The 22,833-nt window shown below is 35.9% G+C and overlaps 1 protein-coding gene across 3 annotated transcripts in view; it reads right to left on the bottom strand.

Moving 5' to 3' along the window:
• Positions 1-22,833, bottom strand: part of TMEM135 (transmembrane protein 135) — a 244,017-nt gene that overhangs the window by 74,005 nt on the left and 147,179 nt on the right. For all 3 annotated transcript variants that reach the window (XM_037523112.2, XM_054699590.1, XM_037523113.2), the window contains exon 6: positions 6,973-7,019. In XM_037523112.2, the coding sequence (XP_037379009.1) occupies positions 6,973-7,019 (47 nt within the window). The remainder of the gene's footprint in view (positions 1-6,972; positions 7,020-22,833) is intronic.

Raw genomic sequence — 22,833 nt, 5'->3', positions numbered from 1 at the left:
TCTTCTAGGATTTCTAAGTTTTCATAGCCACAGAGATAAATTTACAGATGAAAAATTTAAGATGAAAGAGACCAAGTAACTTGCTAAAGGACACAATTAGTAAGTGGTAGAGCCAAAACCTAAAGAGAGGTCTGTTCTGTGTGTCATAAAAGACTGTTCAATTTCTATCAGATCCTGGAACCTCCTAAAACACATCTAGATTTTCATTTCATTAAGTCAATGAAAATTATGAAAACATAATTTTTTTACTTCAAGTCATTAAATGGTTTAATTTTAGTGACATTCATTCAGGCACTTCCTGGACATTCTCTTACTCAAAACACCATTAATATATCAGTACCAATATTAATAAACCATCGTTGACATCACAGGGGAGGAGTATGTGAAATGTACTTAAATTAAGGATTCAACACAACTGTTAGAAATTTACCATTATTGGGCCTCCCTGGTGGCTCAAGGGGTTAAGACGCAACCTATGAAGCTATCCGCAGTCACTACAACACAAGTTTGATCCCCGGCCAGGGAGCTACCCACATGGTGCAGCAGACCTCTCCTGCCTCGCCTGCTGCTCCCCTCAGCAGTGCATTTCAGTCAGTCTGTCCTGTTCCCTGCTCTGTCTCTGGTGAATCCTCTCGCCCCCCCACACCTCTGGACTGTACCCCAGTTCTTGTATACATAAACAAATAAAAATTTTTAAAAAAAGAAATTTACCATTATTTATTATTTCTCTTACCTATGAAAATTTGATTGCTAAGACTTCTGCAAAGGTTACATTTCTATAAGCAAGAGGAATTTCTTGTTAATCAAATCAAACGCTTCATTGAAATATGCTTTGTTAAACATCTGTGAACTGTCATTTTCATAACAAAAATATTTTTACTTCTCATAACTACTACAGAGTAAACTGAATTTAGAAGAGGAATTCTGTCAATATAATAACTACAATTTGTAAAACTTGGAACAAATTCTTTTTCATGATACACCTATTATTACTATTAAATTCTAACTAAATTGTAATTTACAAATTAACAATGCTAGCAAAGGTTAAAATGTATAGGGTCAGAAGTACACACAATGCAATCAGTTTTAAAAAAGAAACATGATCACGATTTATATTTTATTTTAACTGCAAACCAACATGATCCATAAAGATGCTCCAATAGCCAGTGAGTGGAATGACAGAACAACTACAGGCAAAATAAGCTTCCTACAATGAATGATAAGAGTGTATACTTAGTGCCATCAGCAAAATTAAGACATTTACATTTAGAAATTGCCATTTCTATTCATGAAAATAAACTTGTACCAAGTTTTTGAAATACAGTTAGCCACTTTTGACATGATTGTGTCCCATTAAGTTCGCACTTTAGGAGTTACACTTTAAGGTCATACTACTTCTCCATATACTATTTCTGTCTTCTACTGAAAACAAAAAAAACACTTACATCTGTTAAAAAAGTGTTTGAGCAATTCCTTTATCTAGGTACAAATATCTTAACAGTTGACAACCAAAAATTGAAGACAGATTTGTCACATCCAGAATAATACATTCACCAAATGGGCAGACTAATCTCAAAGGTAAGAGCAGACTTGTAAGACTTGATATTAAGTATTCATTCTCAGAGGAAGTGATTTACAACATCTGTGAACCTATATTTCCTCACCTTTTCCATTTACGATGAAAAAGCAACAATCTTATCAATTTCTGTCCTTCTCTTTTTTGTACAAATGTTGCATGTTTTATAAATCACTGCTTTTATAAATCACTGGTTTATAAATTACTGGTGATAATTATGGAAGTGCCTTATTTCACCTGCACATACCTTCTTAAAAATACTGGTTTCACATCTCCATGTTTATTTTTTTTTATAACAGGCTTATTTATCTTTTAAGTATGACAATGAATTTAGGAAGCAAAAGATATTAGATTTTTCTATTTCCTGCTTCTTTCAGTTAAACCATATGTCCATGGCTTTCAAACAAAGCCCAATTTCTTCCTAATCATCATGATCTCTTGCAGTAAGTGGGTTTAATAATCTACCCGTGTATATGAGATCACATTGTAGACAATTCTCTTCCTTTCTCATTTTCTAACATGTTAATATTTGCTGCTTGTGAAACCTTCTCTTATTCACTTAAACTTTGCCATAATCTAGTCTATCTCGTCTAAAAATAAATTAAAAAGTAAGAGTAAATGCAAAAGAAAAACCTTTACTCTTCCAATGATTTGCCCTCACTTCCCTCAAGCTTCATGATTTTACCATATTGATTCTCCATCCTCATGGAATATTTGTTTGTTTTCACTGCATTTTATTTTTCATTTTCTGCCAAACTTTATTGAGGAATAATTGACAAATATTATTGCATGCATTTTAAATGTGCAACATGTCATATTTATTAATCCATTATCCCAACTAAATTACATAAGTTTCTCTAGCAAGTTACCTTACTAAAATATATCCTACTAAAATATATCTACGGCATTAACAGTAAAAAATAATGTCCTATTCTTGAAATGCTCTATTCTTTTTTAGTCTATAAAGCAATCATTACTCTAAATTATTTTTGCTAAGATAACAATCACTGTGCTTGGTGCCCACAGGCATTAGTTCAGTTTTTACTCATACCCCAGTTGTTACCCATTAGTAAGTCAAATAAATAAAATAGAATAAATAGGTAAAATAGAATAGAAAATAGAAAACATTCAAATACATGTAATAAAGTTAAGTATTATTCTGGGAAATGTGTGGGTATATCCTCAACATAAACCAAAATAAAATATAATTCTTATTTTCAGTCACATTCAAAAAGTATGAGACTGTGATTTATTCAATCCCTACAGACCTATGAGGTACGTTTTATAAAACAATTTACATTTTTTAATCATGAAGACATTGAGAAGTTAATGTAATTTGTCCACAATGAAACAACTAGTATATAGTCAAGAAAAGCCCCTATTTACCTTCTGAATTTCAGATACCCAAGCCATATACATATTTCTCCATGTGTATGTTCTAAATGCACCCTCACATTCAGTATTTGTAAAACCTGTCCTTAGTTTCTGTACATTTTCTAATCATCTCACTTTCTACTTTTTTGTCTAAGCAGCAATTTTTAGGTAAATTCACTCTTTGCCATATTATTACCATAACCATCTCACTTGTAGGTAACTACAACAGTGTCCTCCCATTTGGAGGAGGTCAATATGCCCTCTCCAACTCCCCCGTTCACTCTGCACCGCTGCTAGTAATAGCTTCAAAATAAACATCTAATTACTGATGGTAAATTTTACTAACCTTGAAATAAAATTTTTAGCCTCCAAATGCCATGTGAAGTTTTAATCAAGAGAGTGAATTTCTGTGTACTTTTAGGGAATACTTTAAAATATAGAACACAACTGATATTTAAAGAATTCTCATTAAAATCAGGAAATGGTTGAAAGACCCAGATCAAAAGTTGTTTACTTGCTGTTAAAGTTATTTCATACATACTAAGTTAAATATCTGTAAAGAAATTCAAGTACAATCACAAGCATCTTTCACCCAAGAATTGTAGCTTATGCAGCCAACAAAAATCATTTTTGTAAAGTTAAAATTACTTCTACACCTTAAGACTAATTAAATGCTTTATAATTTGTCCCTTCACAGAGAGAGCTGACTAGAATTCTGATACTGTTTCTAATATGTTTAAACACAATAGCAAATTTAATTTTTACTGGTTTCTAACTAAAAATGCAACACTTCCTAAACTTACATCAGAGTATTGAAGATATGCTTATTGTGAGTCTGTCCTAGAGATTAGCCACTATGTCTGTACACACAGCAGTCTGTAGATTAGCTGCTATAAGAAGTCTGAGTCTTTCAACCTACATGTTTAAACTAACTTTTGGATTTGTTATTACCTTTGCAAAGTCAGGTGGCAAGAATTTCCAACTAGGAACTCACTAGAATGGGATTAAATTTGTCATAATATACTTCATGACACTATTTTAAATTAAATTATTTTTTAAGATATTATGCTGAATTCAGTTTTCCCAATTTTTAGTATTTTCATCATACACAGATACTTAATGTTGAAAATAAAACCACCAAAAGAATGCTTGAAAGTGTCACCTTTCATTGCTTTTGTGAGTAGATTAAGTTTAACATTTCTAGCATGGTGTTTGTGTTGTTGATTCTATGCTTCTCCATTAAAACAAAGGAGTTAGTGGTTCAGAAAACAGGCAGATTAATGCCCTAAAAATAACTATGACTATAGCCTACAAAATGATAAAATGACTGAAGAAGGCAGAGGCTCATGAATAATGCCCACTAGGGTTACACAAAGAATCTTCCTTCAAAAACATCTCTCATATACTGTACCACAATTCCTAACAGAATGTATGTGTTGGTATCAAAAGACAGACAGGTGGGTGGCAGGCAAACTAGACAAAACTAGAACTCTCTCTTCACATATTACCTCAAGTCAAGATCCTGGACTGTTCCAGGATTCCATTTAAACAAGTCTTATTTCTAGTGTGCAGACTGAAAACCAAGATCACCAAGTATGAGAGAATGTATGTAAAACTTTTTAAATTGCCTATAAAAATTATTATAGGTAGATATTTTCATTACATATTTTAGTAACCATAGTTTCAATACTAAAAACATGGTGTTAATTTTTAAGTAAATTCATAATATACATTACATACTATGTCAAAATACTTCCATATCCAGAACGCCTAGAAAATTCTTATGGAACTACTTCCTCCAATTCTTTAAAAAAAAAAAAAATAGAAAACTGCCACATTGTTTCTCTTATGTGTTAGGACTGGAAACACAAATTGACTCATTTCTAACATAAAATATTTCCATTACACTGTTCTCAAAGGAGGTACCATAAATGGAGTACTGGGGACGATATCATTTAATATTACCCATTTTTATTCAATTAGAATTAAAATAATTGTCAATAAATGCGAACTCATATAGTTAAAATAAAATTGAATTTTAATAATAAGACATTGTAATGTAATTAGATGTGCTAACTGCTATGTAGAACATTGCTTGTTCATTCCAAACACATGTTGGAGTTCAGATAAACATATAACATTGTTTTCTTTGCTTGTAGTATTTATAAATGGTTGTATTTTACAATTTACCAAACCTCTTTTGTTCAGTTACTCAAACTAACTTCTGCCAAGAACACTAGGCATTTGGCAATAGTACTTCTTCTGGGAGAAAAACAACCCCTTTTCCTCAGAAAATTGAAAATGTTTGTCTTGGCATGAAAACCTTGTATTGAGACCTCTGGAAAGTATTTTAAATTGTTGTTTTTAACCTAGACTTTGTGACTGAAACAGGAAAAAGCTCCATAGCTCTGCAACAAAATACAAATTTATAGGGTTGAGTTTCATTCTTACTAGGATGATGGCAGGAGTTCTGAAAATATAATTTCCTAGGATCATGCTAAAAATTGGGCATTAATATTCAAGAATTTGTTTTTATAAAACCTCAAAAAACTCCTGATGACTAAGAAATGCCAAACGTTGTTTAATAAATACACTGTCTTTAAATACCATATTGGAAAGGATTGCTTCATTTTGATATTCTTTTGGATGTTGACAAAAATAAATTTACTTGATAGCATACTGTACTCCTGTATATGTCAACAAAAGATGTATTCCTAAGTTTTTATCTACAGAGCTACAGTTATATAGATGTAAACCTCTATGCCCTTAAAATATTTGCAAGTACCAAAAACCAGCTTTACCTCAATAAACATAATTGAAAAAGGAGAGAAATGATGGGAGTAATAAGGTGTTTATGAAGATATATTAAAAATCATAGTTGAATCAATTCACAAAGACAACTAGATAGCAGCAACAATTTTTCAGTCACTAATAATTGACAATAAATACCAAACATTCTACTGCCAATTCTTTGCAGATCAAGTCCTATCTACCTTGAGTCTTACCCATATTTTTCCCTTCTAACCACCTGACATAAGAACAGTGACAGCAACATGTTATATGCATGTAACATTTCTGGCAAAGTCAAAATAAATTAAAACTATATCATTGTGCTTGTCATTTATTAGGATGTCTGACACAAAGTTAGTGGTTTAGAAATTCTGGTCTGGCTGGTCTGTATTTGTTGTTTTGTTTTTTCTAAATACAGATATCTACTAAGTACATCTTATGCATTTTATATGCCTATACATTATGTATGCATATATGTATGTAGATTAAAAATTCATAATTGCCTTTTTTAATTAAGTACACATTTTGATTTTTAAAGCTTGGCCCTTCCTGCTATGATTGAATTCTACTTTTATTTAGAAAAATCAAGAAAGGTTCTATTCAAATGACTGAAATAATAGCAAAATAAATGAAAATTACTGTTAATACTGAGGCTGAAGATAATGAAGGAGTGGACTCTTCCTAATCAATTATCTTTTTCTTCCACTGCTGTGGTTTTACAATTACAGACAAAAATCATTCCCATAGGCATTGAAATCTTGAATCATCCTAACACTTTCCCATATTCCTCAGTCTCAGTGCCAATGTAAAGTACAAATCTGACATTATAAACTAATTTAGTATTTTGCAATGGTTAGTGTAGGAGGTTACCTTAACAGAAAACTTTTGTTAAGCAACCTCACCACCCTTTTCCAATTTAAAAATATAATGTTGATTATTTTAAAGGAAGAGTGAAGAATAATTAAAACAAGGTTCACAAGAATTTCTTTATCAGAATTTGTCAAAATAGACATATAAGTAGAATGTAAAGGAAAAAACTTCCTTCTGAAGTTCTTTCTCTTCTCTCTATTCATTAAAGAACAGTGCTTTGCTTCTGACCATTCCAGGAGGGGAAAATCCTCAGGCCACTTAGGGTACATAATTATTTGGGGAACACTTTAAACATGATTAATAATAAAATTACAATGAAATAGTTTTTTTCTATTAAAACAAATAGGAATAATAAAACATACCTGAAAAAGAACATGTACATGGCAGCTGTGATGCAGAATAAAAGGACCTACAACAAGGAGAAAATACATTACTTGTAAAAGAACAATGACATCATCATTTGTGTCTTATAAAAACAAAATACAATTAAATCATGTGCCTGAGACAATTTAAGGAAATGCGAAACCAGTCAAACACATTTATCATTCCGTATTTTCCGTATTATTAGGTTAATAATAAGCCTGTAATAATCTTACTTTTACACATATATGTATATATACACACACACATTACTACAATATGCATACAGATTCGCTAGAAGGCTAACAGAGTTGTAAAGGGAACAGTTAATTTTTTTAAGTGTCTTTAAGAATATGTATGGTAATGACGTAACTTCAGAACATTCAATTTTGTATAATCATCAGCAAACAAATCTAAATTTATTCACTATAATATCAAGACCACATATTTTTAATGTAAAATACAGTTCAGTTGTCAACTAATTCTAATCAACAAGAAAGATTCTAAAAACAGAATCATCTTTCATGGGAAAGCTATACAATAGCTATTTAATAGCTACATAATAGCTATTAAATTCTTTGAAAAGCAGACAGAAGCACATAGTAAGTCAGGAGCAAAGAAACTCCCTCTGCAGCAGCACTGTATAACACAATATACTGGGAGGGTACATGGGAAGAACTCAGGAACCAAGTCCTAACCAAAGCTAAGTTATGCCACCAAAGAGAATCTCCATAAAGTTGTTTTAAATCACCTAAAACAAACAAACAAAATCACCTAAAACAGGAGTTGTGAATACATTCTTATGCTAACCACAACATAAACTGACTATAAGGATTGTCAACTTAGACAATCAACAGACAATTTTAACTGTGTAAGACTGACCAAGAACAAAAATGAAAATGGTACAAAATAGTGTTCTGTTATTTCCAATACAAATAATTTATTTAAAAATTGTATGATAGTTTCATTATCAGTCAAACTTGAAAATTTTGCCACCTAGGTTTTTTTTTTTTTTTAAAAGACTTATTTATTTATTTATATAAGCACTGGATTCAGTCAGAAGCGCAGGAGGGTGAGAGGATTCAACAGAGCCAGAGCGGGGAACAGAACAGGCAGACTGACGAAATACTCTGCTAAGGGGAGCAGCGGGTGTGGCAGGAAAGGTCTGTGTGCCATGTGGGATTCTCGCCAGCAGCCAGCACTGCAGAGGCTGTGGGCAATTTCACAGCCCAGCGCTCAACCACTGTGCCACCAGGGTTTAAGAGAAGCTTTATAATCATAACCTGAATGACTTAGAAATATGTAAATCTATCAATCAAAAGAAGATAGGTACCAACACAAAACACATATTTTTATTATTTATTACATATTATACATACATACACCCTCTTCTCTCCACCTCATCCCCCCCCCACCTCATACTGCTCTTTTCTGTTGCCTTTAAAACTACCCTATCGTGATATCTAAGGTAAATGTCACTGTTTTAGAAAATGTAACACAAATCAAAGCCTATGGAATAACTTTCAGTTATCGATTAATCAACATAAGTTAAAATTCAAATGAGTTTGTTTACTGGTTATAACCTGTCATCTAATGATACAGATCATAAAACTCAATTTTTTATTTCCGTCATTCTATCCTGTTACTTCCAGTCAACTAAGATATTAAAAGAAACTAATGTGTCACACAATTGTAGGAGCTTTGGAGAAAAATAAAGTAGGATAAAAAAACAGAAAGGTAGTGGAGTAGAGGTTATGATTTTAGACAAAGTAAAGAAAGTGGACATATTAGTGGAAATATAAGATGAAAGATAGGCCAGGGAAACATATCCAATGAACCAATGGAAAAGGTGTGAATTTTACTAAGGGAGTTGTTTAGTTTTGTGTTAATTAAAGTTGCTAAGGAGAATTTTATTTTAAACAACATAATTTTTTCAAAATTTTAAAATTAACTGTGCTAACTTAATAATTATTGTAGCTTTAACAAAATGCTTTTCTTTCCAAGTAAATGTAAATCTGCAATTAATGAAGACTTTTTTGTATATTTAAAATTACAGAATTTTAGAGACAAAAAGAACTTCAGATATACCCTATTTTCTCAAAATAAGAAAACTAAAACCTGGGAAGGCAAGTGATGTATCCATGCTTACCCTGCTAGATACATCTTGAATTTCTTTCATTAAACAACCATTAGTCAAGTGGTTATTTTGCATCTTCTATGAACATAGAATATTTAAGTGCATTTCCAACCTTGAAGGAGTTTACAGCTCCACAGTCCAATTCTGTAGCTACTGTTCACATGTGGCTATTTAATTTTTCGATAGCTTTATTGAGGAATAACTGACATATCTTAAAGTCTACAATTTTTAAGTATTTATGTAATGATACATGCCTGTAAAATTAACATCATAATGAAGAAAATTAATATATCCATCAAACCCAAAAAGTTACTAATGGTATTCCCTTATCATTTTACAAACCTTAGCAAAATAAATACAACAATCCAACAATGCCTTAAAAAGCTTATATCTATGACCAAGTGGGCTATATACCAGGGGACAACAGTGGTTCAACAAGTGAAAATCAATCAATGTAATTCACCATATCAACAAAAAGAAAGATGAAAACCATATATGCATATCAATAGATGCCAAGAACGCATTTGATAAGATTCAGAATTCATTTATGTTGAATCCTCAAAAAAAAAAGGGGGATACACTGAATTTATCTTGACATAATAAAAAGCCATATGACAAATCGATAGATAACATGATCCTCAATGGGGAAAAAAGTGAAAATCATTCCACTATCTGGTACAAGGCAAGGAAGTCCATTCTCATCACTATTATTCACATAGTATTGGAAGACTTGGCTAGAACAATTAGGCAAGAGAAGGGTATAAAAGAAATACAAATTGGAAAAGAAGAAATACAATTATCATTACTTGTTGATGACATGATAATATACATAAAAAATTCAAAGGCTCCAATGAAAAACTAGTTGAAACAATGAATTCGTTCAGCAAAGTGGCAAGGTATAAAATCAATACACAAAAATCAATTGCCTTCCTATCTGCAAACAATCAGCCGGAAAGGAAGTAACTAATGACCCCACTTACAATCACAACATAAAAAAAAAAAAACATACTTAGGAGTAAACCTAACAAAGGAGGTGAAGGACCTATACAAAGAAAACTATGACACATTGTTAAAAGATATAGAAGACATACACACGCAAACAATGCAAAGATATTCCTTGCTCATGGATTGGAAGAATTAACATTGTCAAAGTGACCATCCTACCCAAAGTGAGTTATAGATTCAACATAATTCCTATCAAAACTCAATGGCATTCTTCAAAGAAACAGAACCAACATTACTGAAATTCATATGGCACCACAAAAAAAACCCAAATAGCCAAAGCAATCCTGACAAAAATAGAAGAAGAACAGCAATATCACACTTGCAGACATCAAACTATACTATAAAGCCATAATGACTAAAACAGCATGGTACTGGAACAAAATCAGACACACAGATCACTGGAATATAACTGAGGCTCCAGAAATAAAGCCCCACCTATATGGACAGTTTTCTATGACAAAGGAGCCAATAATATACATTGGAGCAAGAAAAGTCCCTTTAATAAACAGTGTTGGCAAAACTGGACAACCATATGCAAAAGAATGAAACTGACTCATTATCTCATACTACACACAAAAATCAACTCAAAATACATAAAGCATTTGGATATAAGACCTGACACCATAAAATACACAGAATACACAGAATAAAAAAATTCACAACATAAACTTCAATAATGTCTTCTTCATGGATACATCTCCAACAGCAAGGAAAACAACAGAGAACATAAGCAATCGGAACTACATCAAGCTGAAATGTTTCTACACAATGAATAAACCACAGCTAAAATGAAGACAACCGACTGAATGGGAGGAAATATTTGCACACCAAGTATCTGACAAAGGGCTATCAAAGCTATACAAAGAAGGGCCTCCCTGGTGGGGCAGGAGGTTGAGTGCTGCAGTGTGAAGCTGTCTGCAGCCTCTGCAGCGCTGGTTCAATCCCAGCCGGCCAGCGAGAATCCCACATGGCGCAGCAGACCTCTCCTGTCTCGCCCGCTGCTCCCCTCTGTAGTGTATTTCATCAGTCAGCCCGCTCTGTTCCCAACCCTGTCTCTAGTGAATCTTCTCACCTTCCCACGCATCTGGCCTGTACCCTGGTTCTTGTATAAAAATAAATAAATCTTAAAAAAAAAAAAAGCTATATCAAAACTTATACAACTCCCCCCCAAAAGAAAACAAATAACCCCAAAACACATGGGCACAAAAGCTAAATAGGCACTTCTACAAAGACATACAGATGGCCAAAAGTGGGGAAATCTTTAATAAGATTTCAGTATATTAATAATTAAAATAGTATAACAACATCAACTGCTGATGTGATCAAATGTTCACTTAATACATGCTCTATTAAGTGCTTGACATGCATCACCTTACATAATCCTCAGAGTAACCCAGCAATGTGTGAGTTATTATCCCTCTTAGTTATGGGACTTAGTCAGAGAGAGGAACCAAAGGATGTGATCTGTCATGTATTTCTCTGACTCCTTTTTAAACTCTCATTAAAGAATTACAGCTTTTACAAATTTTATGCCATTTAATTAAGAACTATCTCTTATTTACATACACAGCAGATAAAAATGTAAGATAGTGTCTCTGTGTCAAAGAGCTCACTATTACATAAGGGACCAGATTTAAGAAAAGCAAAGAACATTCCCTATTCCTTAAAATTGATAGGCAATATTCTAGTAAAGATCACTGATGTAAAAAATATACTATTTAAACTACCAAAATAAGTAATCCCAATATTAAGATTAAAAACTTTACATGTTTACATATTAAGTTAGATGAGATCTAACTTAATTGCATAATTAATTGCATAATCCAGTTTTCTGTTTTTTTTTTCTGATTTGTCATAAATAGCAGAAAAGCAATCTTTATTTTTAGTACAATGTAATTACCAAAAGGTAAACAGGTTTGTAGTGTCATTCAGTTCTTTTATTGCCACCTTTTTTTAATTTCTTTAAGCCAAATAAAACAGTAGCTTTTCCTGTTGCTTTCAAGACTAAACATTTCAAAATTCCACCCATCTCTCACACTATAATCATGCTTAGGACAATCATTCCTGATGTTGAAAGCATTCTATTTCATTTTCTTTTGATAAAGTTAATATTAGTTCCCCTGACAATGTTGTCAGATAATCTGCTTTTTTCAAGTATGCATTTTCCCAGTCTACACATGTCCTCTCGCAGGCCATCTTGTTCATTCTGTAGTGAGTGCTTGTAAGTTTTTGTTTTGTTTTTTTTTTTTTAAATAATAAATTTTATTTTTATATTCCCCCATACAATTGCAAACCCCCCATTCTGACCCCAATCCCTCCTCCCGCCCCCCACCCCCAAGAAGTGTCTCTGGTTCATAGTTTTTTGTTGACTTTGATTTTCACTTTCTTATAGTTGTTCATTTTCCTGGTCCCTTATTTAAGTTTTCTAGATTCCTGCTATGAGTGAGACCATCCGGTATTTTTCTTTTCTTTTTGGCTTATTTCGCTGAGCATGATCCCTTCCAGCGCCATCCATGTTGCTGCAATTGCATGTGTTTATCTTTGTAAATGCTGAGTAATATTCCATGGTATATATGTACCACATCTTCTTGATCCAGTCATCTATTTTTGGGCATTTGGGCTGTTTCCAAAGCTTAGCTATTGTAAATAGTGCTGCTATAAACATAGGGGTGCAGGTGTTCTTTGGAATTGATGTTTCTGTGTCCTTTGGGTAAATACCTAGGAGTGGAATTGCTGGATCATATGGAAGCTCTATGTTTAGTAGGTCCAGAAATCTCCACACAGCTCTCCATAGTGGTTGGACCAGTTTGCACTCCCACCAACAGTGTAGAAGAGTTCCTTTTTCTCCACAACCTCGCCAACATTTGCTGTTGCTAGTTTTTTTAATATGTGCCATTCTCACTGGTGTGAGATGGTATCTCATGGTAGTTTTGATTTGCATTTCCCTGATTACAAGTGATGTAGAACATTTTTTCATATGTCTGTTGGCCATTTGCATTTCCTCTTCAGAGAAGTTTCTTTTTAGCTCTTCTGCCCATTTTTTTTTTATTAGATAATAAATTTTATTGTTATATTCCCCATACAATTGCAGCGCCCCCATTCTGACCCCAATCCCTCCCCTCCCGCCCCGGCCCCCCTAAAAGTGTCTCTGGTTCATAGATTTTTGTTGATTTTGATTTTCACTTTCTTATAGTTATTCATTTTCCTGGTCCCTTATTTAAGTTTTCTAGATTCCTGCCATGAGTGAGACCATCCGGTATTTTTCTTTTTCTTTTTGGCTTATTTCGCTGAGCATGATCCCTTCCAGCGCCATCCATGTTGCTGCAAATTGCATGTGTTTATCTTCTTTGAATGCTGAGTAATATTCCATGGTATATATGTACCACATCTTCTTGATCCAGTCATCTATTTTTGGGCATTTGGGTTGTTTCCAAAGCTTAGCTATTGTAAACAGTGCTGCTATAAACATAGGGGTGCAGGTGTTCTTTGGAATTGATGTTTCTGTGTCCTTTGGGTAAATACCTAGGAGTGGAATTGCTGGATAATATGGAAGCTCTATGTTTAGTAGGTCCAGAAATCTCCACACAGCTTTCCACAGTGGTTGGACCAGTTTGCACTCCCACCAACAGTGCAGAAGAGTTCCTTTTTCTCCACACCCTCGCCAACATTTGTTGTTGCTAGTTTTTTTAATATGTGCCATTCTCACTGGTGTAAGATGGTATCTCATGGTAGTTTTGATTTGCATTTCCCTGATGACAAGTGATGTTGAACATTTTTTCATATGCCTGTTGGCCATTTGCATTTCCTCTTCAGAGAAGTTTCTTTTTAGCTCTTCTGCCCATTTTTTGACTGGATTATTTTCTTTGTTGTTGTTGAGTCTCATCAGCTCTTTGCAGATTTTTGTGATCAGTCCTTTGTCATTAGTGTTGTGTGCAAAAATGTTCTCCCAGTTGGTGGGGTTTCTCTTTGATTTTGTTATTGTCTCTTTTGCTGTGCAGAAGCTCTTTAATTTGATGTAGTCCCATCTGTTGATCTTCGCCTTCACTATCACTGCTTTGGGTGATGTGTCTGTAAAGATGTCTTTGATGTGCAAATCACGTAGTGTTTCGCCTATATTTCCTTCTATATATTTTATGGTTTCAGGTCTTATGTCTAATTCTTTAATCCATTTTGAGTTGATTTTTGTGTATGGTGTGAAGTAGTGGTCAAGCTTCATTCTTTTGCATGTAGCGACCCAGTTTTCCCAGCACCATTTATTGAACAAACTTTCTTTGCTCCAATGCATAGTCTTTGCTCCTTTGTCAAAGATTAGTTGACCATAAATCTGTGGGTTTATTTCTGGATTTTCTATTCGATTCCATTGGTCTGTGTGTCTGTTCTTGTTCCAATACCATGCAGTTTTGATGATTATGGCTTTGTAGTATAGTTTGAAGTCTGGGAGTGTGATGCCTCCATTCCCTTCTTTTTTTTTCAGGAGAGCTTTGGCTATTCGGGGTTTTTTGTGATTCCATATGAATTTCATCAATAATTGTTCTATCTCTTTGAAGAATGACATTGAAATTTTGATTGGAATAGCATTGAATCTGTATATTGCTTTTGGAAGGATGGCCATTTTAATAATGTTTATTCTTCCAATCCATGAGCAGGGGATATCTCTCCATTTCTTTGTGTCTTCTTCTATTTCTTTTAACAGTGTTTTATAGTTTTCTTTGTATAGGTCCTTTACCTCTTTTGTTAGATTTATTACCAAATATTTGATTTTTTTTGTTTCAATAACGAAAGGGATGGTTTTTTTGATTTCTTCTTCTTCAGATTTATTGTTTGTGTATAGGAAGGCTACTGACTTTTGCGTGTTGATTTTGTATCCTGCCACTTTACTGAACTGATTGATGAGTTGAATTAGCTTTTCTGTGGAGTTTTTGGGGTTCTCTATGTATAATACCATATCGTCTGCAAATAGTGATAGTTTGACTTCTTCTTTTCCTATTTGGATTCCTTGGATGTCTTTCTCTTGTCTTATTGCCCTGGCTAGGACTTCCAGTATTATATTGAAAAGCAGTGGTGAGAGTGGACATCCTTGTCTTGTTCCAGATCTTAATGGAATTGCTTTCAGCTTTTCACCATTGAGAATTATACTGGCTGTTGGCTTGTCATAGATGGCCTTTATGATGTTAAGGTATGTTCCTTGTATCCCAAGAATTTCAAGGGCTTTTATCATGAATGGGTGTTGCACTTTGTCGAAAGCTTTCTCAGCATCTATTGATATTATCATATGGTTTTTATATTTCTTTTTGTTGATGTGTTGGATAACGTTGATTGATTTTCGGATGTTAAACCATCCTTGTGTCCCTGGAATGAATCCTACTTGGTCGTGGTGAATTATCTTATGGATACATTGTTGGATTCTGATGGCTAAAATTTTATTGAGGATTTTTGCATCAGTGTTCATTAGGAGATTGGCCTGTAGTTTTCCTTTTTTGTGTTGTCCTTGTTCGGTTTTGGTATTAGTGTAATGTTGGCTTCATAGAACGTGTTTGGTATTGTCCCTTCCTTCTCAATTTTTTGGAAGAGTTTGTGAAGGATAGGCACTAATTCGTCTCTGAATGTTTGGTAGAATTCATTTGTAAATCCATCAGGTCCTGGGCTTTTGTTTTTGGGGAGGTTTTTGATTACCATTTCAATTTTGCTAATTGTAATTGGTCTGTTTAGGTGTTCTATTTCTTCTTTATCTAGCTTTGGGTGATTGTAGAGTTGTAGGAATTTGTCCATCTCCTCTAGATTGTTAAACTTGTTTCCATATAACTGTTCATAGTAGTTATTGATTATTCTTTTGATTTCTGCTGTGTCCGTTGTGATTTCTCCTCTTTCATTGATGATCCTGTTTATTTGTGCTTTCTCCCTTTTTTCCTTTGTGAGCCTGGCTAGGGGTTTGTCTATTTTATTGATTTTTTCAAAGAACCAGCTCTTGGTTTCATTGATCTTTTGGATTGTTTTTTTAGTTTCAATTTCATTTATTTCTGCTTTGGTTTTTATTATTCTTTTCTTCTACTGGTTTGGGGTTTTTTGTTGTTCTTTTTCTAGATCTTTGAGCTTCGAGATTAGGTTGTTTCTTTGAGTTCTTTCTTGTTTCTTGATGTGAGCTTCTATTGCTATATATTTTCCTCTTATTACTGCTTTTGCTGCATCCCATACATTTAGGATATTGGAGTCCTCCTTGTCGTTCAATTCAAAAAATTTTTTAATTTCTTCTTTCATCTCCTCATTAGTCCAGTGGTCTTCCAGTAGTGTGGTTTTTAATTTCCATGAGGTAGGAAAGTTCCTTGCCTTCTTTTTATGGTTTATTTCTAGTTTGATGCCTTCATGGTCAGAAAAGATGGTTGATATGATTTCAATCTTGGTGTATCTGTTGATGTTTGTCTTGTGCCCCAGTATGTGATCGATCCTGGAGAATGATCCGTGTGCGCTTGAGAAAAATGTGTACTCCGTTTTTTTGGGGTTTAGTGTTCTATAGATGTCTGTTAAGCCCAATTGCTCTAGGTCCTTATTTAGAGCTTTGGTTTCTTTACTTATTTTTTGTCTTGTTGATCTATCCATTGTTGATAGTGGTGTGTTGAAGTCTCCCACTATGTATGTGTTTTCTCTGATGTCTGTTTTCAGAGAGGACAACAGTTGTCTGATATATTTTGGTGCTCCTTCGTTTGGTGAGTATATGTTAATGAGTGTTATTTCTTCTTGAAGTATTGTCCCCTTGATCATAATGTAGTGACCATTGGGGTCTCTTTTTATCTTTTTGAGTTTGAAATCTGTTTTATCTGATATAAGTATAGCTGTTCCTGCTTTCTTTTTTGGTCCATTTGCTTGTAGGATTGTTTTCCATCCTTTAACTTTGAGCCTATTTTTATCTATTGTAGCTAAATGTGTTTCCTGGAGACAGCAAAAGGTTGGGTTTTGTTTCTTAATCCAGGCTGCAACTCTGTGTCTTTTTATTGAAGAGTTTAGTCCATTTACATTTAGAGTTAATATTGATATGTTAACATCTGTATTTGCCATTGTGTTTGTCTTTCCTTTGATTTTATTTATTTATTCTTTTAATAACTTTTTTTTTTTTTTTGGCCTTCTTTCATTGTTATTCGTCCCTCTGAGGTTCTGGCTTTAGGACTCCTTGTAGTATTTTTTGGAGTGGGGATTTAGTTGCAATGAAATTCCGGAGTTTCTGTTTGTCTGGGAAAGTCCATATTCTTTCTTCAAAGAGGAAGGAGAGCTTTGCGGGATAGAGTATTCTTGGTTGGCATCTGTTTTCTTGGAGTCTGTTGACTATGTCCCTCCACTCTCTCCTTGCCCGTAGTGTTTCTTCGGAGAAGTCTGATGTCAGCCTGATTGGCTTTCCTTTGAATGTTATCTGTTTCTTCCCTCTTGCCAGTTTCATTATTTTTTCCTTGTCCTGGATTCTTGGGAGCTTTACTATTATGTGTCTTGCTGTATTTTTCCTTTCGTCGTGGAAGTTTGGTGTTCTTCTTGCTTCTTGTATATCAATTTTCAGCTCCTCCTTCACATTTGGGAAGTTCTCTTCAATTATCTCTTTGAATATTTTCTCTGTTCCTACTTCTCTCTCCTCTCCTTCTGGTATTCCTATAACTCTTATATTTCCTTTCCTCATGGAGTCAGATAGTTCCCGAAGTCTTTCTTCATTCTTTTTCCTTCGTACTTCTCTTTCCTTTTCTGTTTTGGTTCTTTTTATTTCTGTGTCTTCAAGAGTATTTATTCGTTCTTCCATTTCCTCAATTCTGCTTTCATTGCTTTTCCCAGAATTCTTTAGTTCTTCCATTAATTCTTTGATCTCCTGCATTTCTTTTACTTCCCTCTTTAGGGACTCAATTTCATTCTTCTGATCGTTGATTATTTTTCCCTTATCATTGTTTTCCTTTATGACTTCTGTCAGTTTTTTAATCACGGCAATTTTATTTTATTTATTTATTTTTTTTTTTTATATAGAGGCATGTTTTCTTTCTTTCTTTATTTGTTTGTTTGTTTATACATGCACTGGGTACAGTCAGAAGCGCGGGAGGGTGAGAGAATTCACCAGAACCAGAGCGGGGAGCAGAACAGGCAGAAGGACCGAAGTACACTGCTGAGGGGAGCAGCGGGCGGCAGGAGAGGTCTGAGCGCCATGCGGGACCCTCCTCCGGTGGCCGGGAAGCAGCTGGGGATCGAACCGGCGCCGCAGAGGCCGCGGGCAGCTTCGCAACCCAGCGCTCAACCACTGAGCCACCGGGGAGGCCCAATCACGGCAATTTTAAATTCTCTTTCTGGAAGGCTCAGAAGTTCTTCCAAGTTACTGTCGTTGCCATCTGGGGGCTGGTTTTCCTTTTGTGGTGTGCTTTTTCTCTGGAGAGTTGCTAGGTTGCGTGTGGTTCTTCTCCTCCCTACTGTCTGTTTTCTAATTTGCCGTGTGCGTTGGGACACTGTGTAGTTGGGACTGGCCGGCATCTTGGGTGGGCTTCTCTGCTCCCCCCTGGTTCCTCCAGGAGTCATCTGTCAGTTTCAAGTAGTCTTTACTGGAGAAAGGTCCCTGTTCTAAAATGCCGATGTGGGGACACACTCCCCTGTGCGCCTGGTCTGCCCCGGCGGTGGGTTCCTGCTCCCCTTCTGGGCTTGGACTGCAGGCCAGAGGGGGTCTGGCGTGGGCGAACTTCCCCCGCTCACCTCTGGCTCCTGAGGAAGCCTTCTGCAGGTAGTCTTTACTGAAGAAATGTCCCTATTCTATAATGGTGATGTGGGACACACTCCCTGCGCGTCCGGTCTCAGGCACACTCTTCTGCGCGCTTGGTCTGCCCCGGCTGTGGGCGCTCGCTCTCCCTGTGGGCTCAGACTACTTGTTCGGAAGGGGCCCGGCGTGGGCTAACTCCCCAGCTGGCCACTAGCTCCTTCAGGAGCCTGTGCTGGCTTCAAGTCGCTAGGTGGCGCCAGAGATCTCTCCTGGAGCCCTTGGGGAGCTGATTTTCCACCCAGTGGGACAGGGAGCAGAGCAGGGATGGTAGGGTACACCTCAACGGCTTTGGGGTGCTGTGTCTGCCTTGTGCCCCACCGTCGTGGGGAACCCACGCCCCTAATTTCGTGCCCCGGGTCTCAGTTCCAAAGCCCTCAGTTCCAGGATGCGGGCTGTAGCCCAGATCAGTGGCGCGGGAATGGCGCCTTTTGAATCCCGCTCCCCTGCCTGGGCGCCTGGTTCCTGCTCACTCCGGGAGGGCCTCGTGCGTCTCCCCGCAAGCCTAGGTCGTCTCCCCGCAAGGCTAGGTCGCAGGCGCGGGGACCTGGTCTTCTGCCCATTTTTTGACTGGATTACACAATCCAGTTTTCTTATCTTACACTGTAAGCAATCAGTCTTTATTCTAATGCTACCAAACAAGTCACTTTCACAATTTGGAAGAAAATAAAACAAAAAGTCCTCACTGGTCATTCAACCCAAGGTGGAGAAAGGAGGTTTTATGTGAATCCAGAACAAAGCAAAAGCTAAAAAAATACTGTGCTTTTGGCAGGGCAAAGTAAACAGGTCACCCACATGAAACCTCATTATTATAATTTGTAATTAATTAGTTATTTTTATCCAAAAGGTGGTATTTCCATTAACTGCAAATAAGAATCAGGTTTAGGGTAACATTATGTTGTTCCCTCACAAAAAATACAAAAATAAATAAGAACTTCCGATTACTTAGGTAGGTCACAGGAGGGTAGCACACAACAGCATACGCCTGTATAGCCATTCAGATTGCTATTTGAGAAAAGTCAGTAAGACCAGTAGAATTAGGGTATTATTGTAATCCCAACTAAGGTGGCCATAAATACAGCACTCATTCACTGCTTCACCAAACCACACTGTGCAGTGGACAAAAGGCCAACAGCTGCCCTCCAGCTGAGTCCTACATGTATTAGGTGTCCAAGGAGAACTAAATCCCAATAAATCCATACAAACAAAAAAGTCATAAATATATATAGGATAAATAAAATCTCTTAACCATTATTTTTCATTTATGTTGTGGAATAACATAAAGTAACTCAGTTCTCCCAAATGGCATGCCCTCTACCCACACTCAAGCCAGTAATTTGAACATACGCTCATTCCAGATTTCATGAGAAAATCCTTCCTTGATTAGGCATGGCATTGTTCATATCTGTCTTGGTTCTCACTATTTCTTTCCAGCTGCAAAATCCTCTCTACATACTCATTTCCCACTAACTACCATTTCTTCAGGCAGGAAAGATCATGTGCTGTTTTTGCTTTTCCCCCCATTAAATATTTTTAAAGTCATAAAGCACAATGAAAGTGTACATTGCCTCTACAAAAAAGAAAGTATGATGATGATGTGTGACTGAACTTTGGATCAGATGAAGTATAAAAGACTTTCTAATCTTTCAAACTTAATCCACACGGATTTTTCCTCTAGAGCTTACCAGGCTTATTACATCAAGGAAATACAATCGATCAAGGTCTTTCAACTGGGTTGGGTAACCTCAAAAAACCTTAATTTTCTGTTTTTTTTTTTCCTTCTCAATAAGCAACACAGATTCAGTATCTAACCTATCATTAAGAGACATAATAATAATATTGAAATATATAGTTTTTCAGGGCTCCCCTGGTGGCGCAGGGGTTAAAGACAGCATTGTCAAGCTATCTCCAGCCTCTGCTTTATGTGTTAATCCTCGGGCTGGCCAGGGAGCCACCCACATGGTGCAGCAGACGTCTCCTGACTCACCCACTGCTCCCCTCAGCAGTGTATTTCAGAAGATCTGACTGTTCTGTTTCCCACTGTCTCTGGTGAATCCTCTCACCTACACCCTCGCACCTCTGGCTTACACTCCAGTTATTGTATGCATAAATAAATAAATATATTTTAAAAAAGAAATACACAGTTTTTTTAAAATACCTAAGGAAAAAAAAATAAGAGTGGTAAAAGATTTTAAAAACCTTTACTGATATATTTCAAATTTCAGTCAACTTTGTTCAATATATAAAGGATGTAGGGTGTTGAGAAGAAACGTAAATACTTATCTAGTAAAAATAAATTAAGAATAAACTGAGAGATAAGAACGTAGTCAACTGTAAAATCAGGTTTATCCAGGATTAATTATTTGTTATGGATTCCAAACTGATTAAAGCAAAGAGATTTATAGACCAGAGATTACTCCTGTCATGCAAATCTCTCTTCTGCTTTGCATTGTTGTCAATATCTTGTATGAAAAAATAGGTATAGGGCCTCCCTGGTGGCGCAGCGGGTTGAGCACAGTGCTGTGAAGCTGTCTGCAGCCTCTGCAGCGCAGATTCCTGGCCGGCCAGGGAGCTACCCATATGGTGCAGCAGACCTCTCCTGACTCACCCACTGCTCCCCTCAGCAGTGTATTTCAGTCAGTCTGCCTATTCTGTTCCCCACTCTGTCTCTGGTGAATCCTCTCACCCTCCCGCGCATCTGGCCTGTACCCCAGTTCTTGTATAAATAAAAAATCTTTTTTTTTTAAAGATTTGTTTTATTTATTTATTTATGCAAGCACTGGGTACAGTCAGAAGCGCGGGAGGGTGAGAGAATTCAACAGAGCCAGAGCGGGGAGCAGAGAAAGCAGAAGGACCGAAGTACACTGCTGAGAGGAGCAGTGGGAGGCAGAAGAGGTCTATGCACCATGTGGGACCCTCCTCTGGTGGCCGGGGAGCAGCCGGGGATCGAACTAGTGCTGCAGAGGCTGCGGGCAGCTTCACAACCCAGCGCTCCACCGCTGCGCCACCGGGAGGCCCTAAAAAATAAATCTTAAAAAAAAAGAAAAGAAAAAAAAGGTATAATCAGTTTTGAGGCTGGATCTATCTAAAATGTTGGCAGGAGTCTGCCTTTATCTATAAGTGAAAAAATCACTATTTTAGGTACTACTATCTAGGAATGTTTAAACAAACTTTTCACTCTAAAAAGCACATTGCTGTTCCATCACTGATGTTAACATTTTGAATTAATCGATGATGGACAGACAGGTTGGTTTTGATTTTTATGCACAACTCATCTTTGCAACCATCTTCAAGGGAAATACTCCCTACACTTTCCAAATAAACCCAACATATTGCACCTGCTTGTTTTTTTATCTTTGCTCACTTGTTTTCATAATGCCCAGACTGAAGCATAAGAGGAGGCTTCAGAGGTGTGCTCCTCACAGGGTATGTTCGCACCTCCATTGTGTTCTTAACCTGATAACAATCTATTCCTATAGAAACTGTCAGAAAAGGAAAAAACAAGTTTTGCTTTTTTCTCTGATTTTTTTTTTTCCTTCAGAAGTTGTCATTAATAGGCATAGGAAGAAATGAACAAAGATTTTCTTAAACTTTCTCACAATAACATTCTTCATGTTCCCATAGCCTTTTTAGTACCAAGAAGTACAGCTGCAGAGTTACCAATTACTTCTTATATTGTTCAATCAATATATCCATAGTAATTTTCACTTAAAAATACAAACAACATGAATGTTTGCTCTTACTGTAAGTTCTATTCCAAAGTGGCACTTTGAAAAGGCAGGTTATTGGACATACATACCCATGACACAGATTCATGGTTAAGAACAAAAGTAACATTCGTGTTCAACCATTTAAATAATAGACTTATTTATCTCATCCAACACTCAGGTTTTTTCAAGTGGCTATATTTTTAAAGATATCTTACAGTTGAGAAAGTTAAAGCCTTCTTAAAACAAA

This window comes from Talpa occidentalis, unplaced genomic scaffold (genome assembly GCF_014898055.3).
Source record: "Talpa occidentalis isolate TD23 unplaced genomic scaffold, MPIMG_talOcc4v2.1 talOcc4.3, whole genome shotgun sequence".
Taxonomy (NCBI): Eukaryota; Metazoa; Chordata; class Mammalia; order Eulipotyphla; family Talpidae; genus Talpa; species Talpa occidentalis.
Note: the sequence above shows the minus strand (reverse complement) of the source record. Positions and strands in the feature narration are given on the sequence as shown.